The 27,229-nt window shown below is 37.2% G+C and overlaps 1 protein-coding gene across 2 annotated transcripts in view; it reads right to left on the reverse strand.

Annotated features, from left to right (window-relative positions):
• Positions 1-27,229, reverse strand: part of nos1apa (nitric oxide synthase 1 (neuronal) adaptor protein a) — a 112,364-nt gene that overhangs the window by 30,875 nt on the left and 54,260 nt on the right. For both annotated transcript variants that reach the window (XM_056259780.1, XM_056259781.1), the window contains exons 5-7: positions 18,241-18,349; positions 10,077-10,218; positions 7,709-7,866 (exon numbers count right to left, since the gene is read on the reverse strand). In XM_056259780.1, coding sequence (XP_056115755.1) covers positions 7,709-7,866; positions 10,077-10,218; positions 18,241-18,349 — 409 coding nt within the window. The remainder of the gene's footprint in view (positions 1-7,708; positions 7,867-10,076; positions 10,219-18,240; positions 18,350-27,229) is intronic.

A 27,229-nucleotide genomic window follows, 5' to 3' on the forward strand; every position in this document is an offset into this window, starting at 1 on the left:
TAGCACGCAAAACTGCGATGAAAATGTGCTGAGATCTCTGATGGTCTAGGATGGATATGTTCTGTACTTGAAAGCAAAGCATTTAAAAGTGGATTAGATTTAACAACACACTAATCCACCGCTGCCTGAGAACGTCTGCACATCTTGCATGAGAAAGAAAATATGCTGAATATTACAACGTAAGCCTTTCTCAAGCACACGATTACTGTGCTGGTCTTTTTGATAATTGGCGAAACAATCCAGTGCTGCGTATTCATTACACAAGAAACTAACTTAAATGTAAAGCAGGAGCTTTTTTTAAACATTGTTTGATATTCCAGTCAGACACAAGACGACACACTGAAACGTGAAATACAACAAGCTTGGGAGCAAACCGCTATAACTCATGTCTGTGGACTAGACACATTGCCTCTCCTGAACGTGCGCAATATGTTGATCGTTCTGAATTTGAAGTGTTAGTTGTACCCTAGCGGAAAACACTGAGCCCTTGAGGGTAACCGAAAAAAAAAAGAGCAAATGTTCAGCTCACAGCTGGGCTGAGTGAGATTTGCTAGCGGCCACACAAATGCCCTCATTGCTTTTCGCTAGGCAGAGGCTGCCTCCAGTTTATTGACTATTTTTTTCTTCTTCTTTTTTTTCCTGAAAAGTCCTTGACAGTGTTAGAGAAGTATATATAGAAGCTTTTAGTGATGGCATTGAGAAGCACATTATGAAATGTGATAATATTTGATAACATTTGATTGCAAAACCTACTACTCAAAGTAAATGCAAAGACATTTTCATTACAAATAAATTGTTTTAAATAAATCAGGGATGCACATGCTGCCTAGTTTTGAAAATAAAATAAAAATAATAAATTAGCTGAATTATTTTAATAAACAAAATACATAAAATTACAAATAATTTATTCAATAATAATTCTGTTCAATAAATAAAGTTATATAAATACATAAAAAAATATTCATTCATTCATAATTTTGTTCGATAAAAGTGGCTCATTCTTTCTCTTGCATTGATGCCTTTCTCTGCCATTCACTTGGACCTCCTATTGTTCACCAAAAACTCACATCAACCCAACCAACAAGAACATTATTTTTAAACCCATTTTATATGTTTTTTAAACCCCTCTTAATGGATAGTTCACCCACAAATGCAAATGTGGTCATTACTTACTTGCACTCAAGTAGTTCCAAACCTGTATGAGTTTTTTTCTTCTGTTGAACACAAAATAAGATATTTTAAAGAATGTTGGTAACCAGACAGTTGACATTAGCCATTGACTAAAAAAAAAAAAAAACCCATGGAAGTCAATGGGTGTCGTCAACTGTCTGGTTACCAACATTATTTAAAATATAAAAAGGTTTGTAAAAACATGAGGGTGAGTAAATCATGACAACATTTTCAGTTTTGGGTAAACTATACAATACCTTTAAACCCAGCTATAAGCAGAAGGACAAAAAGATTGATGGTTACAAAATAACAAATAACATGTAGAATGGTTTGGACAGCTCTTGTTGGATTAAACATGAATGGTAGTTAAGTGAAATGCAAGCATAAACACTTAAACTTAAGTCAGCGCTACTTGACAAGAACAACAAATTCACGTTATCTACTAACTAAAAACTATAGCTACAGCAGACTGTCTCACAGACAAGTGCACACACACGTGATATGATACCGTTGCTTTGATAAACTACTACTCAAACCGTGATTTTGGTCCTACTGACAAATCAAGAGCGCAGCCTTTCAAGCTAAAGTGATCTTGAGGCTTTGTGGCTCCTGAGCTTTCCAAAGTCGAGTAGCCCTGAGGACAGGAACATGACATTGGGGATTGGAATACAATGCTGAAAGATCTTAACTTCAAATACATTCAGGATGTGAGTGAGCACTGTTACCTTTCTCACTGACATGACAGACTCTATACAATAATGTCTGAAAGGATGCAAGGGAAAACAGTGCGCATTGTTATAGCTATGACACTAAAAGTTGCCTGAGGGTACCGGCACACCCTAGACAATAATACAGCTTAAAAAGATCAGACAAAACTTGTGTGTCTATTAAAACACATTCCACATGGACTTCCTCCATTGACATGTCAGTGTTTATAGAGTATTGTACAATGACTACAAACAAGCTCAAATAACCTCTTTTGAAAGCAAGGATCCTTTTTCACTGTGGTGGTTCATTCAGAACCTTGAAAAATATAGGTTAGCATTAAATATCGTGTGCTGGGATGGTTGTCAGACACCGTCTGAAGGAGAATCACCAAAGGTGTAAGCTGCTAAATAGTTAACCAACTAGCACTAAAGATGATTAACAGCCACTATAAAGCTGTTGGCTTTTATTGTCTTCCATGCATTCAAACTAATGTTAAATGTCACTGTAACACATTAGCATACGGATAGAAGTGAATTAACTAATCACGCATTGAATAATCGCGCATCCTTTTGAAACGCGATCTAAATTTATGACTGAATGAATTACAAAGACCAAAGGGCTTTGTTATAATGTCTGAAAGATCATTGAGAGTGAAATGCCAAAGCTTTATCAGCATTTAGCTTACGCATCTGAGCACGGTCGAAATGACTCTTTTGAAATTCATATGTAGTTTGCTATTTGTAGTAGTCATACGTAGTTTGCATTGTTACCTAGCAGGGACGATTCAATATCAGAATACTAAAACAGTAGAAAAGTGTTTTTCTTCTTTCTATCTGTCCATCTCGCCTTTTCAATTTCATTCTTTAGTAAAGGTGCTGGAGAAAAAGGACCTTACTGCTTTTCTGTTTCATTCATGACACTAATACATTGGGATGCCAGAACACATGTTTTTCAAAGTTGAAATATAAACATTATACAAACAAACAGCACAACTCTTCTGCACAATGCATATTATTAGATCAAGAAGATTTGGGTTAAATGCAACACTTAACAGCGTAAAAAGTGTCAAATTTTTCTAGGCTGGATTTGAGATAATCGCTCAAGAGCAAGGCAAAGATAAAGCTGATAAAACTGAACTGACTGCAGAGGCTCATGAAGCAGAAAGCTTTTCCTCTTCAGAGTCTGTTCTTTTACGTCTCCTCTCAGCTGCAATGAAATGTGTTTAGAAGCAAAACAAACAAAAAGATGTTCATTATTGGAATGAATTACTGCTGACTGAACACGGTATACTACAGCGCCACGACAAAAATTATGTTTAGCTTGCGGTCTGAAATAAATGTGATGAGAGAGGATGACTTGTCACCCTGAAATAATACAAACACTATAAATAAATATATAAAATCTATATAAGTCTAGTCATGTACATGTTTGGCAGACACTATTACCAACAACTCAGAGTGCATTTAAAATAAACATTTTTTCCAATATACAAGTTGCCGGGAATTGAACCCATGACCTTGGCATTGCAAGCACCGGTGTTATTGTGTGCAAACAAGGGCATTGGGTTTCTGTTGCCAAACTGGTAAACAACACAGTGAGCAAATTGCTCAATGAATGAGTTATTTATTTGTAAAAACAACCCTCCCTACAACCCCCCCAAAGATAACACAACACAAAAGAACAAAGCACAACAAAAAAACAAAACACAACAAATCATAACTAAGCACGACAAAAAACAAAACGCAACAAAGCACGACAAAAACCCCCCACAACAAAGCACAACAAAAACAAACAAAAAATGAAACAAAAACTGGATAATTGGTTTGATTAGAATGGTGAAGGGGGACCTGTAATCAGAACCAGACATCTTTAAATTCCTTAAGATGGCCATCCCTAGTCTAGTTGCCCTAATTTAAGTGTCTAACCACCAGTCTGGTGCGAAGTTTGCAAACAGCAATGCACTGGGGAGGATTTTCTGAAATTGAGCATTAGGGTAAAAATAAAGCTGCCTCTTACACAGATACATGGGCTGAACTCAGTTCTTCATGAATTATCCAGAGAAACTGACATTGCTTTGAAACACATTCTGGCTTTTGGGCACCATCTAGCATTTCAGACCCGAGTTCTCTAGAGAGAGCGTCTCCGTACCACCATTGCCCAAAATCCCATCTCCAGACACTTTTCACACAAAAAGTCTGATCTGGATGTACACTACTTCTCCAAAATGAAGAAACAGGGCTAAATTTACAACTTTCGGTCTGTGAAGTCCAGCTCCTCGGGGTCTGGCTGGTTTTAGAGTTATTCTAGCAGCCTCCAGGAGATGTGCCCTGTAAGTAAAGGGAACGAATTCCAGGCAGGAACCTGGCTGTTTGCCTGGCACAGATAGTCTGATAAGATCACAGCTACACAGTAGTCTCATTTCTCTAGATTTAATATGTGAAATTCCCACAGTGCCTGCCCCAGTGTTTCCAGACTGTGGTACTGAGGTCTGGTATTGAGTAAGATTCAGAATGGTTGAGGAGGACTAATTGCTTTCATTAAATATTCAGTGACCGTTTTGTGGAGAATTCCTCTATAGCACACTGCGGTCTCTTATAAAATGGGATGCAACAACTTGTGCACACCAAGAGTCCCTTGCCCATTCATTATCAAAGCTCAGAGAGTAACACCATAGAAACTCTAAACTTCTCATCTTACTAGAAAGCATCTGCCAATTTCCTAGAAACAATATGGTGGGGTGAAACAGAGATTTGCTGCTCTAATTAACTGGAAAGGAAACAATAAAGATGGTAATTTGTTCTACAATGCTTAAGCAAGCAAGCAAGCAAGCGCACACACACTTTTGGAAATGTTATTTTGAATTGAGGTAAAGCCGGCCATTTCATATATTTAATGACTATACTATATAAAGTTTTAATTTAGTTGATGCAACAAAAAAGGGTTGTAAAATAAAATAACTAAAATAAAGTCAAATATAATGAAACGGGGGAAAAAACCTTAACCCCTTTGTCTAAAAAAAATCAAAAGTTGAATTTTTAATTCAATTTAAATTAAACCGAGTAGCACATATGACTATTTAGGCAGGGTGTCATTTATTTCCCCGTCTTATTCCCATTCTGGCAATTATAACGTGACACGGTCCAGGTCAAAATGTAGATTAAAAATGCATTTAAAATGATAAGGTCACATTCATCAGTAAAAACACCAGCCCCCAAAAAATCTGTATGTGTATGAATTTCATTTCAGAAGGGACCAATAAATACATTATTCTGCTCACTAACCAATATCCATTGATTCAGACTTGGGGTGAATGACCTCAATATAGACCGAAAGCTTTTCCGCACAAGCTATTACAAACATTGCCTCATACAGGACTTGCTAATCAATTCTACAAATAAGTCTCCAACCATGAATCAGGGAAAGGTGCTTTTTAAAGCATGCACTGTGATTTGAAAATATTGCTTCATCTACTGAGTGAGAAATGCATCTAATAATTGGCTGGGCTCAGGAAATGTCATAATTACTCCACTCTGAGCTCACGTTCATGAACGAGAGACACAAAAGGCACATTGAGTCGACAGACTGACAGGGAGAAGCACTAGCACAACTGACTGCAGGCTTACTGAACAACTCTGACACTTGTACCAGCCCTAAAAACAGCATGAACTCCTTCACAACCAGTCCAGTTCCGCTCCACAAGTCCTTGAGGATGGCATGAGTATCCCTGTACTGCAGTGCACAAGAATCTGAAATGATCTGCTTATGTAGGAGTATGACAGCATTCTCTGAAGACATTTGATGAAATGCTAAATTTAAATAGTTTTTCTACAAGCGCCAAGTGTAGACATGTGTACGATTGTGTTATAAAAATGACATTTCTTTGAAAACCAGAGACAAGAATTATTCTGCAGTGGCAAACAACCAGGCATTTCCACGACTCTCTTCAGTTGTGTGTCAATGTTTGGGATTGACAACTGTATATTTACTGTATTTACCACAATAGCAGACAGAGATGGATCAAGAACTGCCTGTATGATCAAGTAGCCAAAGTCAAAGACTCGGAATCGGATAATGTCTGTAACCACGATAATGTCAGATTTCAATAGTAAATATCGCATATCAATGGGTCTCATACAGCACATATCACCCAAACTTGTGATTCAATTTATTGAGAGTCCCAAGAAGATTGTAAAGTAGTCACTTGGGTTGTAAAACATTACAATTTTTGACGATAATTTTTTTTACAAATGAATGACCGTTAAGTGATAAATAGCTGATATTATAAATCCATATTATAATAATAACTATTTTTGTCTAAAATAAGAAAAGAAAAATTAAATACTGAAAAATAAAATCAATCGATTTACAAGCAATTGCTTTTGATTTAGGCATCACAACATTGTAAATGTTGAGTATATGTACAGATTTGCTAAATAGTGCACTTAGTGTTATTATTAAATTATTTGTTTATATAAAAATTAAGTTATTAGATGATGATAGCAAAGGTATTGGAAATATAAAAATAGAGGAAAGGAGCATGAACAATTAAATATCCAAAATCAACAGAAATATATACAATATCAACGGATACAGATAACAAAAACTCAATAAATTTACCCAAAAAATTGTTCATCCCTTAAATAAATGTATTGAACAAACAGGACAAGCATATTCTTCTTTAGTGTGAATGTAGCCATAGTCACTATATGGAATCAGGACAAGTATGAATTTGTATGATGACCAAACCTAAGAAAAATCATACACGATATGAGTATCTGGAATACAGTAAAAATACAGTTTCTTTTAGTATTTGACTAGGAGCTCATTCCAAGAGGCATGCTCAAGGACTGTTTAAAGGGGCCTTGCTTTTGTTAACCACACTGAGACGACCACCACACCTCATTTGAGTTTGGAATTCATATTGGACTGCAACATTTACATTTTGGTCAAATGTTTTTTTTTTGTTTTTTTTTTTATCCAAACGAAACAAGGACACAGTGAACCTCTGAGGCTTGCATGTGAGATTTCTCTGGTGCAGAGTAAACGTTTCTGACTGGCTTATAAATCATAGAACAATCATCAGAGACAACCCAAATATTTCTGACATTGTAATTTCCTGTGAAGAGGAATGTCTTATCAGTCTCAGACATGATTCCAGCCTCATCGCCCCAGACACTGATGCAACAAACCCACAAAATTACGCCTGAGCGGAAAGATAAACAGGCTTCAGTGAGGTAGAACAAATAAGTTATATGGACAACAGAAAACCAGCATTCAACACAATGAATACTCATAATGCTATTTTTAGGCTGACTCAAATCCTCAGTCCAACTCTATTAGAATGCTTGTCATTTAGATGAACAAGATGGTGAAACTTATCAATGGAGATAAATTCAATGCAGTGACGACAATCCAGGTCAACCAATCCTCCGGTACCTTGTTTGCCACTTTCTTTCTCATCAACACTAAACTGTCATTACCATAATAATTCTCTTGAAGAATGTCTCAGCTAGTCAGGGTCACAGTATCATTACATAATCCTTTGCAGTGCAGCTGTTTTCACACTAAAAGATTATGCTAATAGGCTTAAAGCTGCATCTGGACCCCAGGCTGAACACAGCCGGGAGCATTAAACAAACCTAATCTGCAAAACAATGTGCATTGAACATCATTCCCTCGATTACTAGAATTGACTGGAAGATACAGTGCAAGGGATGTGTGCGTAAAAGCTGATGTGACAAAGTTTGAGAGCTTGAGATTATGGAAGATTGTGGTTAATTATTGATATGAACTGAATAATTAAGTGGGCAAGAGAGCTGCAGCTGGATACCTTTTTGTCCTTGGTGACATCTTCCTCTTTCTTGGGCGCATCCAGGTCAGTGACGCCGCGACTGAACTCGTCCATTGTGCTGTCGGGGAGGGGAAGCTCCTCTGCATCAATGTCCGTCTCATCTAGAGCTGGCTTCTCGGCCCCTGTGAGCTCCCGCTCTTTAGAGAGAGAAACAATTTATCTTGCTAAATATTCATTCCAAAGCTTGAAAGCATGATACAGGGATTAAAGAAAAAGCTCACTGAAAAAATAAATAAATCGAAATTCTCTCATTATTTACTCACCTTCATGGCATGCCACTACAAACTTAAAGCATGAGCCTTACTTCTGTTAGGGTTATGCCACGTACAGCCAAGGCAACATTTCTCATTTTAATTTAAACAAAAACCTTTTTTTTTTTTTTTACTATACAGATATATTTTAAAAAACAACTATTAAAAATGACAAAAACACACCAACTAAAAGTAAAATAAAACCGGAGAATATAAAAATAAAAACTGACAAAATATTCATAAAAATTATACTAAAATAACACTTGTTTGAAGGGACTATTAGTGAGAATATTTGATTTTTTTTCCCCACAACTTGCCTATATCCACACACAGGCATGTACGGAAACAGATATTCTGACTAAACACTGATGTTTTCCCATGTAAGCTGTGGATCCCCTGTGGGGGGGATTGTGTTACTGATATGGGACCCCATGCATGTTCCGACCACACCTTCACTCGGTCTGTACAGCAGATCTGTATTTCTGGAAATGAGTAGTTGACATGACATGTCAAGCAGTGACAGCCGTGTCCTGTGGTGTGACATGCTATACTACATCTAAAACTATTTTGAACAACATTCTTGTATAATTATATTTTAAGCATTGCATTTTAAACTGAATATTTATAATTTAGAAAATTGATTTTTAGTAAATTGCACAAACAAATTAAATAAATGCATATTGGTGATCCAATAAATATTTGCATTTAAACATGGTAAAAATAACTATGAAATCATTACATAACTTCACTGTCATTAAATTAACGTGCAATTTGTAGGGATTATGGCTATTTTAGGGTGACAATTTGACCCAGATCATAAACTGTGTATTGTATTACTGAACATAACACGAGAGTTAAAAAAGGAAATAGAACTGAGGTCGGAGGCATTTACCCCACACTGAACTACATGTAATGAGACACAGTCCCTTACAGATCTTCACTGGCATTTCCACTGACGTGGAAAAAAAGGTAATTCTGGACCAGAAAAAAAATCTGATGCATGACACAAAACAAAACTAGATTACTCTTATTATGAACAAAGCTATTTACAATGACACACATTCCGTTGACAAATCTCATTCATATGTACAGTATATTGCACATCGGCACAAGATAATATATTTTCCCTATCTGTCTAAGATAAAATATTAACTAATATGATTTTTTGTGAGTGTATTGCTATGAATTATATTCATTAAATATTTATATAACTAATAACCTAATTTGAAGCCACAAAAAGCAGCTCGTGATGGCATTAAGATTGTACAAAACTCAAAGTATTGTAAACTCCAGCCACTTTATTTTCCCCTCTAACATCTACTGTTCAATAAAAAATATAAAAAACAAAAACAAAAAAAAACAAACATGTTTGCTATAAATGATTTGTTGTATCTTAGAAAGCTGCCTTAAAAGCTTCTCTTTCTGGGATTAATACGCTCAAACAATTTAAAATGTTTTTAAAACTCATAAGACGTAATGCACAATGCTTATTTGTCGGCAGGTTTGGTAGTAATTTAAACAGTTACGGGCTTGTCTGTTCTGAGACCTGTTCTCTTTTTCTCCTGTGTGTGTTATTAAGGTCTCCCTGTCCTAACACTGGAGCTGTTAAACACAGTGAGTCCCATCCATGTGACACCGCAGCATGTTGGTGCTGGGGAACTCTGTGTAGATTAGCAGCAGTGCATGGGTGAGTGGGAGCTCATCTGCATTTGAAAGGAAAACCTGTCCAGAGGGAGCTGTGGGAGGATGATCAGCCTGAACCCATGGCCCATGCACCGTGAGATCTGCCCCACAGACACAAGCAATCAGAGGTGCTGTTCCATCCTGCCTATCAAAGCCCTGACATACAAAGATTTCCTCAAACACTGCAGTCGATTGCACCAAAATACCTCGAACAACTGCATGGATTGCTAAATGCAAAGTGTGTCACAGATCAGCAGAAACATCACTCATCCATAATCCTCTCACACCAAGTTCAAGGGGCACAAACAGACAGTTAGAGGGAGTCTGAAGAATAAAAACCTGACATGGAAGAGGACTACACTGATTTCAAGTAAGAAAATGAAAAGAAAAGTGGATACCATTCATTACAGTACCTGTAACTCCAGAATCTGTGCAAGTCTTGTCAGCGTCACCGTCTTCCTGGCCATCTGCGTTTTGCTGGGTGTGCTGAAGGCTAAGTTTATGACAGACCTCAAAAGCCTGACCCACTGTCCGCACTATCCGCATGGCTTGGCTCTACAGAGAAATCAGGGAGAGCTTAGTATTATTAATGCACTGAAATCAAAGTTCTTGGATGAACCAAAAGTCAAAAAACGAAAATGGTAATTAGTTATCATACAGAAATTTATAATACAAGGATATACATTATATACTGTATGTATGCACATACATATATATATATATATATATATATATACACACACACACACACACACACACACTCACCCAAAGGATTATTAGGAACACCTTTTCAATTTATCATTAATGCAATTATCTAATCAACCAATCACATGGCAGTTGCTTCAATGCATTTAGGGGTGTGGTCCTGGTCAAGATAATCTCCTGAACTCCAAACTGAATGTCAGAATGGGAAAGAAAGGTGATTTAAGCAATTTTGAGCGTGGCATGGTTGTTGGTGCCAGACGGGCCGGTCTGAGTATTTCACAATCTGCTCAGTTACTGGGATTTTCACGCACAACCATTTCTAGGGTTTACAAAGAATGGTGTGAAAAGGGAAAAACATCCAGTATGCGGCAGTCCTGTGGGCGAAAATGCCTTGTTGATGCTAGAGGTCAGAGGAGAATGGGCCGACTGATTCAAGCTGATAGAAGAGCAACTTTGACTGAAATAACCACTCGTTACACCCGAGGTAGTGTTGTCACGATACTAGAATTTCTAACTTCGATACGATACCTTGAAAAATATCGATATTCGATACCATTTTCGATACCACGGAGAAAAAACTGCCACAATATTAAGGGGGTATTTTTATTTATTTAAATCTAAATATAACAAGTCTAGAACATGACAATGAGGTATATTTTACATGAACAAAAATGTCCTGAGTTCTATTTGTTTATATTTTTTAATTGGATCAGAGCTAACATGATGTATTTTTATAAGTTCAAGTCTGTGGCATTGTTCTGGTGCTCCACAGCACTGTTATCAAAGATTAAAATATACTGTAACAAAAAAGCACTTAACAGTATCAAATTGGAGGATAGAGAGTCAGTAATGTATAATAATAAGATTAAACATTCAATTTTAAGTTAAAGGCATGTCATTATTGAATTCAGAGATGCCATTGTCTAGCTGTTTAGTTTAATTATATCTGTGTAATCAAATTGATGATAATCGCTAATGAAGGAAAATTGCAGAATTAAATAATATTTTTTTGAATAAAGTTAAATAGGCACCAGTTAATTTACATTTGACCACAGTTACAATATTTACTTGTCTAAGATTCCTCAGTCAGATTATGTTAACTTTAAGAATTTAAACGAGACAACACAGACTCTTATCAACAACAATACTAGGCCATCTTGGTTAATGTTTCAGAAAAGTTCAAATGAGAAGAGTTACAGTGTTTCCTTGAGGATTTTTTTTAGCAGTGGGGGCAGGTCTGTCCAAACAACAAACACCCCTGATGCTGAGCATATGCTGCTAAATAGTAGCCTACCCCTGGAGCCTGTTCCTTAAGTCTGTTTTCACCCATGTGAGGGATTATTGATAGTCAAACAATCTGCTGGGTGCCCGCAGCCCGCTCGCATGTCCGCGCTATTCTCCGACATGCCCGCTCGCGGTGTGTAGCTCGTGTCCGCGCTATTCTCCGACATGCCCGCTCGCGGTGTGTAGCTCGTGTCCGCGCTATTCTCCGACATGCCCGCTCGCGGTGTGTAGCTCGTGTCCGCGCTATTCTCCGACATGCCAGCTCGCGGTGTGTTTTTTACGCGTGTCCGCGCTATTCTCCGACATGCCCGCTCGCGGTATTCTTTATCAATCAACCAAAGCCGGTCGCGGGGGCGCCGCCCTCGCCATCTTTCCATTCACTTCACTTTTGCTATTTAACCAGAGCGAATGAGACGAGTGCGTCACGTGTGGTGTTTGTCAACGCGCCTTTTGAGAGAAGTGAAAGTGACCGCTCGGCTAGTATCGATACTTCGGGAAACTAGTATTGGTACCGTTCAGATATTTCAGTATCGATATTTATCGAAATATCGATATTTTTGACAACACTAACCCGAGGTATGCAGCAAAGCATTTGTGAAGCCACAACACGCACAAACTTGAGGCGGATGGGCTACAACAGCAGAAGAACCCACCGGGTACCACTCATCTCCACTACAAATAGGAAAAAGAGGCTACAATTTGCAAGAGCTCACCAAAATTGGACAGTTGAAGACTGGAAAAATGTTGCCTGGTCTGATGAGTCTCGATTTCTGTTGAGACATTCAGATGGTAGAGTCAGAATTTGGCGTAAACCGAATGAGAACATGGATCCATCATGCCTTGTTACCACTGTGCAGGCTGGTGGTGGTGCTGTAATGGTGTGGGGGATGTTTTCTTGGCACACTTTAAGCCCCTTAGTGCCAATTGGGCATCGTTTAAATGCCACGGCCTACCTGAGCATTGTTTCTGGCCATGTCCATCCCTTTATGGCCACCATGTACCCATCCTCTGATGGCTACTTCCAGCAGGATAATGCACCATGTCACAAAGCTCGAATAATTTCAAATTGGTTTCTTGAACATGACAATGAGTTCACTGTACTAAAATGGCCCCCACAGTCACCAGATCTCAACCCAATAGAGCATCTTTGGGATGTGGTGGAACAGGAGCTTCGTGCCCTGGATGTGCATCCCACAAATCTCCATCAACTGCAAGATGCTATCCTATCAATATGGGCCAACATTTCTAAAGAACCTTGTTGAATCAATGCCACGTAGAATTAAGGCAGTTCTGAAGGCGAAAGGGGGTCAAACACAGTATTAGTATGGTGTACCTAATAATCCTTTAGATGAGTGTATGCATACAGAATTTATAATACAAGGATATTCATTATATACTGTATGTATGCATATTAATATATATATATATATATATATATATATATATATATATATATATAGCCAGCAAATGTGGAAAACAGGAATGCTGCCAATCATACAAGCAGACAATCAAAAGACTAGGAATTCAAAACGTTTATTAACAATTCAAATAGAAATGCTCTAAATGTTTGTGCATCTGACAATTTTACATAGTGCGTTCAAAAGCAATGTGGTAATCATCAAATAAGAAAGATATGGAAAGAAATTTAATTAAACCGATGGTTTTTCAAATTAATTTTCAGTTTTACTTAAAGGAGAACTCCGGCGCAAAATGAACCTTTGGTCTAATTACACATTGGTACCTAGTCAACCGTTATCTGAGATTTGTTTTCATGATTATCGAATGTAAATAGTTTTATCTCTAAAAACAGTTTAGCCTATAAAGCTAGTATAACGCTAGTATATTGGGCATAGATCAATGACAAATAAAAATCGCTTGTTAATACCACTAACAAGGCTCAAAATAGCCCCACACTAACACGGTAGCATAATGAGGGTCCCTACCTTCAAACCGAAGCATTGAGAACTTTGTCAGTGTCCAGACAGTTTAATAAGAAGATATTTAATACATACAGTCAACTTCGGGTATACAGGCAGGAGCCATCTTTGAAATACAGTCTCTACCAGTCGATCTACGAACGCCGATCCAAGCCTACTGTTCGCGTTCACCTTATCACAACTTATAGCTCATTCACATCTCACCAGCGCACTTGGATCGGCGTTCGTAGATCGACTGGTAAAGGCTGTATTTCAAAGATGGCTCCTGCCTGTATACGCGAAGTTGACTGTATGTATTAAATATCTTCTTATTAAACTGTCTGGACACTGACAAAGTTCTCAATGCTTCGGTTTGAAGGTAGGGACCCTCATTATGCTACCGTGTTAGTGTGGGGCTATTTTGAGCCTTGTTAGTGGTATTAACAAGCGATTTTTATTTGTCATTGATCTATGCCCAATATACTAGCTTTATAGGCTAAACTGTTTTTAGAGATAAAACTATTTACATTCGATAATCATGAAAACAAATCTCAGATAACGGTTGACTAGGTAACAATGTGTAATTAGACCAAAGGTTCATTTTGCGCCGGAGTTCTCCTTTAATGTCACCAATAAACTATGGCAGAATGTGAACAACAGGCACATACCTGTACATTTGGTAAAATAATAAAATTATCTTCAGCACCTCTATCTCTATCAGATAGTAGCTTCATATTGACCACTATATCTAAAATTTAACTAAAAATCGTTCTAGATGAAAAAGAATAGCAGAGTCCATACCACAAATATAACAAAAATGGCAAAGAGAAACAAAATTATTGGAATCACTTTCAGAATGTTTTTTTTCTTCTTCCAGCTGATGGATGATAAAAGCATTGACAGCTAATCAGAACTCACCCTGCTTTAAAGAGCTCGAGCATGTAAAGCGGCTGACGACATAACTTGAAGCACGTGCTTCAAATAAACAGAACAATATCCCACTTTGGTATGACTGTTGACATTAATATAGCTGTAGTTATCTTTATAATTATCGTTCTTGGTGTGAACAGGCCTTAAGTCCCCATTCTGAGTGCACACTTTATGTATCTTGCTAGTTGTGACAATCTATTAAGCGTTACAATATAATTCAAGGTACATTTAAACACTGGATCAGTCTGCGGACTCAACGAGACTATTGAACAAAAACCACCTATTCCACAAAATGCTGAAGATCGGTTAACGGTATTTTGATGGATGATGGTGAGAAATGGAAAGACAACATTATTCCGACTACAATGTTTGAATCTGCAGAAAGTAAAAGGAGAAATGAGAGCACATTTTATTGAGAGCATTGAGCACACTTGAGCAGTTGATGTACAATTATTAGAGAAGCTCTGAATGGCCTGGTCTGTAATGAACAGTGATGCCCGGGAGAAATGGACCAGACAGGGCTTTCAACTCAATCGAGCGACTTCTTTCTAAAGAATCGGTTAAATAAAGAGTCTTCTTTCTTGATCGCCTTTCTCCAAAGCCAAACTTCTGCTCTATAATCAATAGCCATTGTGGAAATCCCACATTTTCATGACGAAAGGAACAATATTGAGTCCATGTGTCAAGCTTTCATAATAACAGTCTTCTACAGTTTTCCTAGTTTTTAGTATTGTGGCAATGTTATTACACTGTGCTCATTCTGTATGCTATTTGCAATTTCACATCCAAAGAATAATAAGGAATGAAACCAAACAAAGTCAGTTTGAAGATGACTGGAAAATTGTATTCAGATTAGTTAGTGTCTGTTATGTCTCTCGCAGCCTTTTATGTGAAAGATCTGGTCAGACTTACAAAACAAACAATGCACAGACTAGTTCCAGTGGGAAAAAAGTGATGCTCATTTGCATACAGTAGGTCTTGACTGTACTGAAGTGTAAATAAGGTACAAAGTACAACAAAAAATGTTTGTTAATTCTACAGAAAAATTGCTACTGTAAAAACCTGGTAACTGATATAATACAATATCCATATATGGTGAACATTTTATATACGTAATTCTACTGTTACATAATTAATATATTAATATAAGATTAATATATTAATATAAAGGTTAATAAAACGTTACACTCACTTCAGTTCTTCTGGAGGTTCAGCAGGAACACGAATAGCTGGTACCAATCTTTTTTTCAGGAGCATCTTCTTAGCAAAACCAGCTTTATACTGACCCTCCTTTATAAAGCAGTCTGGTGTGAAATGATTGGCGCAAACATGAAAGCAGTAACGTTGCTCGAAAACAAACTCAGCCACTGCCACTGCGTCTTCAGCGGTTCGGATTTAGGAACATTAAAATTACTGCTGTGTTTGTTATTACCAGTGCTTAATTTGTAAAGTGGGAGGTCCCGGAGCGCAGAGGGGGGGGGGTGGATCCGGCGACTCAAAACGGGGGTTGGAGGTAACGGTACAAAAAAAAAAAAAGCTACGTAGCTTCTCTGACTAAAAAAAACAACCTTAAAAACGCTGTGTGTGTATCAGGGCAATGTTTATTTTCATTTCAGAACATGCACTACATGGGTGCAAAATGTAAAAAAAAAAAAAAACGTTTTCACAAGCAGCAAGGGGGTCGCACACCGGACGAGAAGCGCCGCGTGGGACAACTCAAGGTATCGCACACCGGACGCGCACTTTCTCAGTTTATGGCCAGCAATATTGTTATGTTTATGGAATTAAGATAATGTCTGTATTATGTTATGATTGTACTGTACAATCGTTGCTAGTCTGCAGACTCTGAACACTTCACCTCAGAGCGTCCGTTAACTGAATGAATTGAGAATCTCACCTGAAAATCCGATAACATCAGCAATTTTCATTCAAGCAACTGATTTCTGTAAATGAATGTAAAACTAAATGTATATTGCATGCAGCACAGGGTGAAGTCAGACAGTATTTACATTAACAACACCGAATGGCGCTGCCGGTGTGTCTACATAGAGAATAATGTGTTAGAATTTTAAAGATGAGGCACTGCACGATGCTGCGCGACGCTTCTCGTCCGGTGTGCCAAAAATTCACCTCAAAAACGCATCGAAACTGCAAACACAAGATTTTTGTGGAACTTCAATTGGGGAATAAAGACTAACACGACAGATATCAACATTGAACACTACACAAACAGTAATTATTAATTTTCCATAGTGACACAGGAGGTGCCGGATCGAATAAAAAAAGGTTCCGGATCCAACGTCGGAGGTGTTCCGGCTCAAACTAAGCCCTGGTTATTACACCCAAGAACAGAACACCACAATCGCTTAGACGGCATTCTGCTCATAGACAGTGCTCCAGCATATCAACAATGACCGCGCCGGTCCGCACGGACTATGATTGACAACTCGCTCACGAGCGAGGGCGGGTCTGTGTTGAAACGCTGCTGTCAATCAACAATAGTGGGAGGGGCGTCCGACCGTGTGACGTCACACGGTCGAACGGCTTGATTTGAGGCAGGGGAAAACATAAGGAGATTAGAAAAAAACACTGGATGGATTTTTATCATTTTATGATGGTTGTGTACAGGCACTGCCAACACACATTTCAGTACAATCAACTTGTAAAAGTGCATGTACCATTATATGACCCCTTTAAAACAATGCAAAAAAAAAACATTTGAAAATTTAACAAAACAACCTAAATGTAGATTGATATATTAACATTATATTACATGATAAAATACAGTTCTATGTTGTACAATTTACAGGCACCAATAATATGCCATCCCGTAATACCAGAAACATTGTCATTATTTTTTTTAAGTTGAATTTGGCAACCACAGCTTCAGATGTTTTTACTGTACATTTAACAGCATATTTTTTACAGTGCATGAGAAAACAAAAGATGTGGTGACCTAATGCAGTCATAATGTATTTGTCCGTTTCAGTACGCATATGCCTTACATATACTTGAAGTATTTGCAAACTCCTCTCGAAGCCCTTATTAGTCAGAGATCCTTGTGTATACAAATTTCTGTGATAATGTGATGTGATATTGTGACAACTAGCTCCTAGCATGAATTCCTCTCTATATTTATAGACTGTGTAGGCACCAGTACTGGAGAAAAAACAACAACTAATTTTCCCTCACTAAAAAATCTTATTTTGTTTCTCATGACATTGTAGATGAATTGCAAAAATTAAAAAATAAATATTTAAACCAGTCAAGCAGAGAAAACCAGATTTAGATTCAAATCCTTCTCAGAAGTGGTGGGCGTCTTTAAACGGTTATTTAGCTTTTACATTTGCCACTGATTCAAATCCAGTGCAGAAGCTTGAAAGGGATCAGAATTCGACAGCTTTAAGAACTAAAAGCAAAGCCTGTCAGTATATCATCTACACGCTCCGCTGCTAAATCATTGTTCTGCTCTGCATGCTAGACCGAGTGAGAAGAAAAATATAGCCATTCTGAAAAGTGCACTTCAGTTTAATGGCCAAGGGCTGCTGTTCCTTTTTTTTTTTTTGTATGATGTTTTTTTCTTCTTCAACTATATGCCCTGAAGTAAAATACGTGTGCTGAAAAGAGAAGGAACAGGCAGTAGCTTTCCTTCACTTGGAGCCTCAATGACAGGTTTCCACCGTCCATGGAAACCATCAGCACTCAATGTCCTGACTAGAAGACGCGATCAAGAGAGGCCTACCTTTTTCTTTGATTTAAAGACGTTACATCGAAACACATTGCTCTGTCCATCTCTTGCAATGTAACTGAAGATCTTCAAATCTTGAGAGTCGTGCGATACGTAGAATATCCTGTTAAAAAAAAAAAAAAGGGAAGATATTCAGAAACATATTAAACCTTGTGTAAGAAATCAACAAAAACTGAGGCAATTACATTTAATAATAAAAAAAGAAAACCTAAATTTTAAGGAAAATCATTTCGCTTATTTACAGTCTAACTTGTGAGGTACTTGGCCAAATTACAAGGACAGTACATTCAAGTGGAGCAAAAATAGATAAAAGGAGAAAAGTATTAACAGGAACATTTCTGGGACAGTTAAAAGCTTTTATTCCTGCATTTGGTTCATTTTTGTTGTTATATTTTGGTTCAATGACACCGCAGTGCTCAGCACTTTTATCAAGAATCCATTAATGTGGTGTGGAAAGGACCTTTATGAATGACCTTTGGCTGTGTATTTTGGTAGGGCATCTAAACAAGAATGTTATTAGTATAGCAAACAAAGCAGCAACAACATGAATCACAAGCACATTCAATTCTATTGTAGCATTGTGTGAGTGCATTTACCCTAAAGCAAACAGGACTTGTAGCAATGAACAAGTAGCAATGCAGATCAGAGTGTAAATACTAAATAAACCAAAAGATAAATAATTGACGGCATGCAAATCTGGATCAATTTCCTCCACAAGACAGCAGAGGACTTTTCTTCAGAGCTTCATAAAAATGAAAATGCAGCTGTCACAAGGCATTGAGGAAAATCCTGAGCAGAAAACTCTGAATGCTTTGGTCGCAGATGAATAAAACACATTGATGTCAATTGCAACTTTTTTCAAGCACATCCACAGAGAACCTCAAAAAGTAAAACAGCCAAAGAAATTATAGACAAATAGCTAGATCGCTAGACAACATGACAAATTCACCAAGAAAAAGCAAGCTGGTTTGGTCTGTGCCGGCACCTTGTATTTTGCAATTCATTGAATAAACATCTACAGACAAGGGAGAAACACTGACACGTAATGGGTTTTATACTGTACAAACTGTAACGTTCTGCATTTTGACATAAAAAACAACAACCTTTAATTACTTATTTTTATACCAGATTTACAAATGAGGGAGGTCTAGGTCACTTTTGGGTTCAAATTTGTCCCCAAATTAAGTTAGGTGCACGCACGTACGCACAATCTCAGATTGTTTCAGCGGGTTTGTCAGAGTGAATAAATGGCAGCAGGAAGCAGATATGCCTAAACGGCACTCAAATCATCACACTATGGGTTTGAAAGAAAGTTGATACAGTAGATTGAGGAGTCTCAGGGGACTATCTTAAAAAAAAAAATTTAAAAAAAAAAAACTTAGTCAAAATGACCACAGAATTAGGGCTGGGGATGAAAAAACTAAAAAATTGGAATCAAAGGAACCTGCACAAACATCACAGATGTGAAGGTCATGCAGCGTATCGTACAATATCTGTAAAGCAGCCGGGCAGAAAAAGTGTCCACTTCTGTGTGTACATTATAAATACCTTGTCCTGTCTGGTATTTTTAAATATCTGAAATGGATTATATAAATTATGTATTTTACTTTAATTACTAAACTACCTTTAGCTAAAGAGTATGTGTTTAGTTTTAAACTCGACACCATCTTTAAAACAGTTCTCATCGAGATGATAAAAAACACAGATGTGTGACAAAAAACATCCACTGGACACTTAATTAGTTCTGCAGACAAAGAATGTGTGAGAGGGGTCCCTAAGTCCCACAAATAAACACATATACAGATGTTTGTTTGTAGCGTTTTGCTTATTACTTAATGAAAAATAAATAGAATATGGAAAATGTAGTTACTCATCTCGATTAAAATGACCCTAAACACAATACAATAGAGAGTATTATTGCATGCTAACATGGCAAAAAAAAAAAAAAACACTATACTGCAGGAAACCTATACACACAGAAAATATATGGTATACAATCAAAATTGATTACAACTATCGGTTGTGATTTCATTATTATTGATATTAATATAAATTTGCCAATTATCTGCGAAAATGTCAGCCATGATATGCATCCCACATCTCTAATTATTTGAGACATTAGAAAGCAGATACTATTTTGATCTCACCAATGAAGAGCAAGCGCAGATTGACCTTTTGGGATAAAAGCCTGACAGTGTTTTTAAAGCTCACAAATGTCCTGTATAGTTGTTGAATTAGCTTGGGAAATATTTATTTATTATCGCTTTAGTCTTCATTTGGACCAATGCAAACTTGATATGGATATGGATCCAAAACACACACACTACTGAGAATGACAGCATGTTACATGTCAGAGCTTGCAGATACATGCAGTGACTCTAAAGGGATCGAATAAACCCTGTAAGAGAGATGTACTAGACAACGATTATCTGAACTATATTAACCCAGCAATCCACTCAGGGATATTTTCTGACGCACAGTCCTAGACAGATGGGAGAAGAGAACCTCCGATCATTAATTGAATTCTCTTTGCTGTTGACACTTCAGGGAAACATGCTGCATCAGCGATTTGCACAGATGACACATGCTGTTTAAGAGCTTTTTTTACCCCCGCCACTTTAATTGATCAAATCTGAAAGCAAAACGAGGAGCTGGAATATCTGATGAGTAGAGTAACGCACACTACTTCGCTCATCAAAATAGAAAGAGAGTGATTTTACTACACAACCCTATAGACTTATTTAACTGGTTGTTCTGCTTAAGACATATTTTAAGAATATAATGAGCATATTATACTAGAAGGTAAAGGGCTGCTTTGCTCATCTCTCAGACGCCAATTACTAAGTAATGTCATTTATATATTAGAGGCAAGTATTTAACAGGCAGAAAAGGCTAGAGTGATGGTCCATTAGCATTCAATTCTCAAAGCATTCACCCTGATTCAATGAAAAATCAATAGTGACAAAGTACTATGACTTTTGGGGACACCTGGCTTAGCTAAAAAAAAGTGTGTTTTTCAAGGTTGCTACAATGAGTCATATGTAGGACGTTGTACGTTTGCGCATTACTTGCGCATTAGTCTTGTTCACTAAGGTGGGCATCACTATTAACTATATTAAATATTAAACTTATTAAATATACTGATAATTCCTTATACAGTATTTGAAGGCTGATAACCGATATATTGGCCGATAAATCTAAATACAATTTTTTATATAATTTTTGACATTACAAAAACAATAGTCTCATCATTAAATCCATGTCCAAAGCACACAATTATAATGATGTTCTCATTATAATTTTATGTAGCCTATATAACAGACTTGCATGTTGCATTTAACTGTATTATTTCCCTTTTTGAAGTGATTCCAATCATATTTCAATCAAAACCAAAATACTTTGCTTTATAACATAATTTCCAAACTCCACTGCCCCTCTGGTGATTTTTTTTAATGTGTTTTTTACACAGGCAAGTGCGGTCATGAAGACAGTATGGATGAGCCATGACTTTCTCTGCACTTTACAACAAATGAGAGATCTGAATTATTGATGTCTCTTATTATATTCCTGTTAATAACAGCAGGCCAGTTCTCCCTGCTCCTGGTGCCAGGTTTGTGCTCTGGGCGACAATAAAGACGCACAAATGTCACCATTGCTCTTCAGAAGGGGGGGGAACAGCACACCTTTAGAGCTGACACGGCCCATCATCCTAAGAGAGTCCCATACACACATGATTCAGTCTCTTCAGTTTGCAATCACACACACACTTTCAAATGCCTCCTGGGGTTGCTGCTCCTTGTTTAGCAGGATTCTGGATTGCAAAATCATTGTAATCACTTAACTACACTCAAATTATATAGTCAAACTCAAGTGTTCGCTTCATGTAAATGATTTAGGATGCGACTGTTTTTCCATCCATTGCACTCAACTAGCTCAAAATGTTTCAAAACGAAATGCCTCGATTCAAGAGGGCCACTGGACCCCAATCGTTTACAGCTTCATGTCTGCCAGATAAAAATAAATATTGTCCTGACATGTCAGCTGCCTCATCCATTGAGTCAGGGGATTTCATGGGCATGTTGTCAAGTTCAAGCGGCAAATTTCAGTGAAGATGATTAATGTGTTTTGATTAGGCTTTCATGGGGTTTTGCATTTGCTGAGGACAAACAGGATTTTTAACTGCACATGTATACCGTTACCATCAGCAGCAGTTGCATAAGAAACAACTGCATTGCTAAGAGGCTTTGCAAAGAACAAACACTTCTAAACACCTTCTCCTGAAGCTTATTGGCTGCCGCTTTAATTTCCATACAATATTTGCATTTCATTTGCATCATTTCATTTTCACAACCAGAAGCTGTGTGTCCTTTTGCCACACACTGACCTAACACAATTTGTACTGTGACTTTCTTCAGGGTTTTCTCCAGTTAATATGTGAAGTTACGCTATTAAAGTATCTCTAAGTGAAATGTTACCATGTTCATGCAAATACAAAGTGCATGTTGGGTCTACTGCCTAGTTCCTATGATTGCACAAAAGGAGCTCATGAATTTAAAATGGCTCACTTTGTCATGATTGTAGTAGATTAGAAAACTAATAGCTCGACATGCAGCATCGCTTGAATGATTCCTTTATCTACTATGTGGTATGAAAATATTGAACATGAATATTCATGTGGTTAAAAAAGTCCTGTCCAATCCACACCACAAAAATGTACCACATCATGTAGTCTTTTTTTTGTTGCAACATTTAACAAACTGTTTATAGCCAAAGGTATACTCTACACAGACATTAAGTTGAAGCTCAAACTTGACATTTAAGCAAAACCCTGTGATGTAAAATGACAGCACAGGGCAAAAGAGATTCTTCAGTGTCACATGATCCTTCAGAAATCATTCTAATATGCTGATTTGCTGCTCAAGTAACTATTATTATCATCAATGTTGAAAACACTTGTGCAGCTTAAATTTTGTATTCATTCTTTGATCAATAGAGTGTTAAAAATAACAGCATTAATTTGAGATATCAGTCTTTTGTAACATTATAAAGGTCTATACTGACACTCTTGTTTACTGTCGCATCAATTGAACGCATTCTTGCTGATTAAAAGTATTACTTTCTTTTGTAAAAAAAAAAATCTTACTGGCCCTTATTTTTTAACAACTAATTTCCCACATTGAATATCACTTATCACTGCGTAATGATGCTCAAAATTCAGCTTAAATTAGAAAAAAAAATAGAAAGGTTCTTTAAATTCAATAACAATAATTCTACTGTACATAATAGAATATTTTAATGTATTTTCTGATCAAATTAATGCAGCCTTGGTGAGTATAAGGGCCTGTTTACACCTGGTATTAAAATGTGTTTTGGTCGATCGGATCACGGAAGTAAGAAGTCGATCGGAAGTAAACGAAGCAGACACATACCAGTTTACACCTGGGGCCTCATGTACAAAGACTTGCGTTGAATTCATACTAAAACATTGCGTACGGACAAAGCTGTAAATGTGCGTACGCACAAAAAAAAGCAGTTGTATGAATCTCTGCGTACGAAGAATCCCACGCATATTCTCTTTGTACATCCCAATTAACGTAAAATTGAGCGCACATGCACGAGCACAACGCCCCACCCAGTCTCCTCCCCCAATTAAATTAATTTAAATATGGTAATTAGTCCAATTTGGCAAAAGAAACCTGCAAGAACATGGCTAAAGCAAGCAAGAAACGAAATTTCACTGAAAATGTCTTCTATGTAAATATATAGTATAAAGTGTAATTTATTCCTGTGATCAAAGCTGAATTTTCAGCATCATTTCTCCAGTCTTCAGTGTCACATGATCCTTCAGAAATCATTCTAATATGATGATTTGATGATCAAGAAACATTTGAGTATTATCAGTGTTGAAAACAGGTGTGCTTCTGCTTCATATTTTCGTGGAAACCGTGATATAGTATTTTCAGGATTCTTTAATGAATAAAAACTTAAATCAAACAGATATAGAAATCTTATAATCTTTTGTAACATTATAAATGCATTTACTCTCACTTTTAAACAAATTCAATGTGTCCTTGCTGAATAAAAATTACACTTTCTTTTTTTATCTTTACTGACCGAATTAATGAAGTTTATTTTTTATTCCTAGTTAAGCCAACGCTGCCATTGCTAGACGGTAGGGATGGGCGATATGGACTTAAAAATATATCACGATATTTTCTGGCATTTATTGCGATAACGATATCAATGACGATATAAATACAATACCATATTTACCACTGTTTTTGGCTACAAGTGATAGCTGCATGCAAAGCAAAATGTACCCTTCACCAAATAGACTTAAAATGATAATAAAAAAACAGTAAAACAGTAAACACCATCCCTTGCAGAAATGGAAAAGTTGCGTTTCTTCTGTAAAAGTGCAGATAATGTTTAAATAGTGCAACTATACTGAAAAACATCACACAGTAATAATTCAAATCATTTACAAGTTTGAAATATAAAAAATCTAACAACGAATAGTTATACTAATACTATTACGAATTCTGATACTAATAACAATACAAACCACACTAAGGATTGATGAGCTGCTTGGTTCATGAATATCATCACGTCTGCGCATTAGTTTCTGCTTGCTCAAAGCTGAATAATTCCAAATGAACTCCATTATTTTTACAGGAAAATACAACAAATAATATAATTTACATGTAGACGTCATGTACACTTCAATTCTGCGTGGTAAGACTCTCTCTCTCTCATCGGGTGCGTGAGAAACACGGAGCGCTCAACAGTGACAGCACGTCATGCGCCTCAGTGTTTACTGCGCGTCAAATACACTGTGTATTCATTGAGATGAACTGATATAGTGGGCTTTACGGATCACTTGACGGAGAGCGACACTCTCAAGCGCTCAGTCAGTGTTCGGCGAGATGGGCGGATGAAAATCTGTGTGTACCAGTTCCAGATTGTAGAGGTAGTTACTCGTTTAGCGATAAACTTCACCTCAGCTTCACGTCCGCCTTCCGCCATGCGCGTGAGCTGCGAATGCGTCCCGTCATAGGCTTTATCGTTATTATCGCGGGAAGACTAATTCTTATCGTGAGGAAAAATTTTAACGATATATCGCAAACGATAATATATCGCCCACCCCTACTAGACGGGTTGTATCAATTTGGACATGCTTTATATAGCCTATGTTCTTACTTAATTGCATAATATAATATTTTAATAAAACTCGTGTGACAATAATATGTCAAATAATATATCAATTACAAATTATAAGCAATATCTGACAGCTGGTGGTGCGATAGAACAATTCGTATTGTAATGTTTGCCACTTCACTTTATTGCCTCTATGAGTCGCCAACGGACAAAAATCACGACAAATATACGTACGCCAGACATGAAGTTTACTTGGAGGAACGCACATTCTTAAGTTAATTTCACTGTTAGTACATCTAGCCGTGAACGTGAAAGCTGACGTACGCCGTGTTTTTGTGCGTACGCAGTGTTGATACATGAGGCCCCTGGTGTTTTAATCTCTCTTTTGTCCACTTTCAACTACTTCTATCCTGATTTCTTTGAGGCGAGGGTCTATGCAAATGTTTTTTCAGATCTTTTGATCTAATGGACATAATAAGCTTGGACAATTTAACTTTCGTTTCTGCTCTGACAGCCACAAGACCATGTGGAACGCTGCGAGTGTGTGTTAGAAATCAGGAATGGTGAGAACACTGCTGGGTACGTTTTTCGTCTTCAAACCAAACTTGGGTCTCCAGTCCCATCTGGCTGGCGCGCTTCCAATAATGTTACACATTATGTCGGTTGGCGGAGAGTATGCGACCTTTTGTGGCTATTCGACTACATGAGCGTTTACACGATGAAAACAATCTGGACGAATGCGTTTTAGACTACTTCTGGAAGTGGTTGAAAACGGACAAGCTCAAAATGTTTTAGACCTTGTTTACACCTGTATGTAGCGTCGTCCACTTGCGATCCGATTGACCATAAAGTATCTTAATACCAGATGTAAACAGGGTCTAAGAGAGTCCTTTAAAAACATTTAAAGGATCATACTGGCCCCAAACTTTTGAACGGGGGTGTATTTAGAATAATAAATGTAATTTTATTTAATTACAAACTCAAACCCAACGACACCCTCAAATAACACAAACCTGAGCCGAATCTGGAACTGTGGGATCCCGTCATGCTTGGATCATTTAGTAATCCTGTTACACATTTGTAAATGAAAGATATGAACGAGGAAATAAAATAGTAGTGACAGGAAAAAACCTCAAGAAATGTAGATATGGAAGAAGCTGTATGCAAGTTATGGGCTTATGTTAAATCTCAGCATATTGTTGGCATTTGAAAAAATGAGGAATACACCATCTATCCTGAAATCCAATCAACTTAAGAACTAACAAGCACTATATTTAAATACATGTTTCTTTAAACAATAGCTCACAAATGTACTACCGGCAAACATCACATTTATTTTCTAACTGTGCTATTTACAAGTGCTGTCAAACAAATGAGAGAATTTAAGCCTAGACTGACTTTTCTGACTTGGCTGTTCTACAAAGACATGGGAGAAAGTAAAACAACGAAATGGAGAAAGACGTTCTTGACAGTGAAGGAGGTAAAGAGGTCTTAAGCTGACACAGCCATTTAAACTTTTCATTAGGAAAGCATAACAATGAAAAAAGCCTTTTCAGCACACAACACTAGCTGACTTAATGTTTTTTTTTTTTTTTGCTGGGGCCTTAGCAGTTAGTGCGAGTTCCAACACATTCCCCATGCTAGCAACGGGAGTTCAGGTCCGACTTGCGTCATTTCCTGAACCCGCTCCCCTCTATTCTTGCCAACATTTCCTGTTCTCTCTCTGCTATCCCTATAACTTGAACATGGGGAAAAGAAAAAGCCCTTTTATCGCATGTTTTTTCCTATTAAAACTATTGCCCTCATTAATGCAGCTATAATTATG

Source organism: Rhinichthys klamathensis, unplaced genomic scaffold, assembly GCF_029890125.1.
Source record: "Rhinichthys klamathensis goyatoka isolate OS25496 unplaced genomic scaffold, OSU_Roscu_1.1 h1tg000007l_1, whole genome shotgun sequence".
Taxonomy (NCBI): domain Eukaryota; kingdom Metazoa; phylum Chordata; class Actinopteri; order Cypriniformes; family Leuciscidae; genus Rhinichthys; species Rhinichthys klamathensis.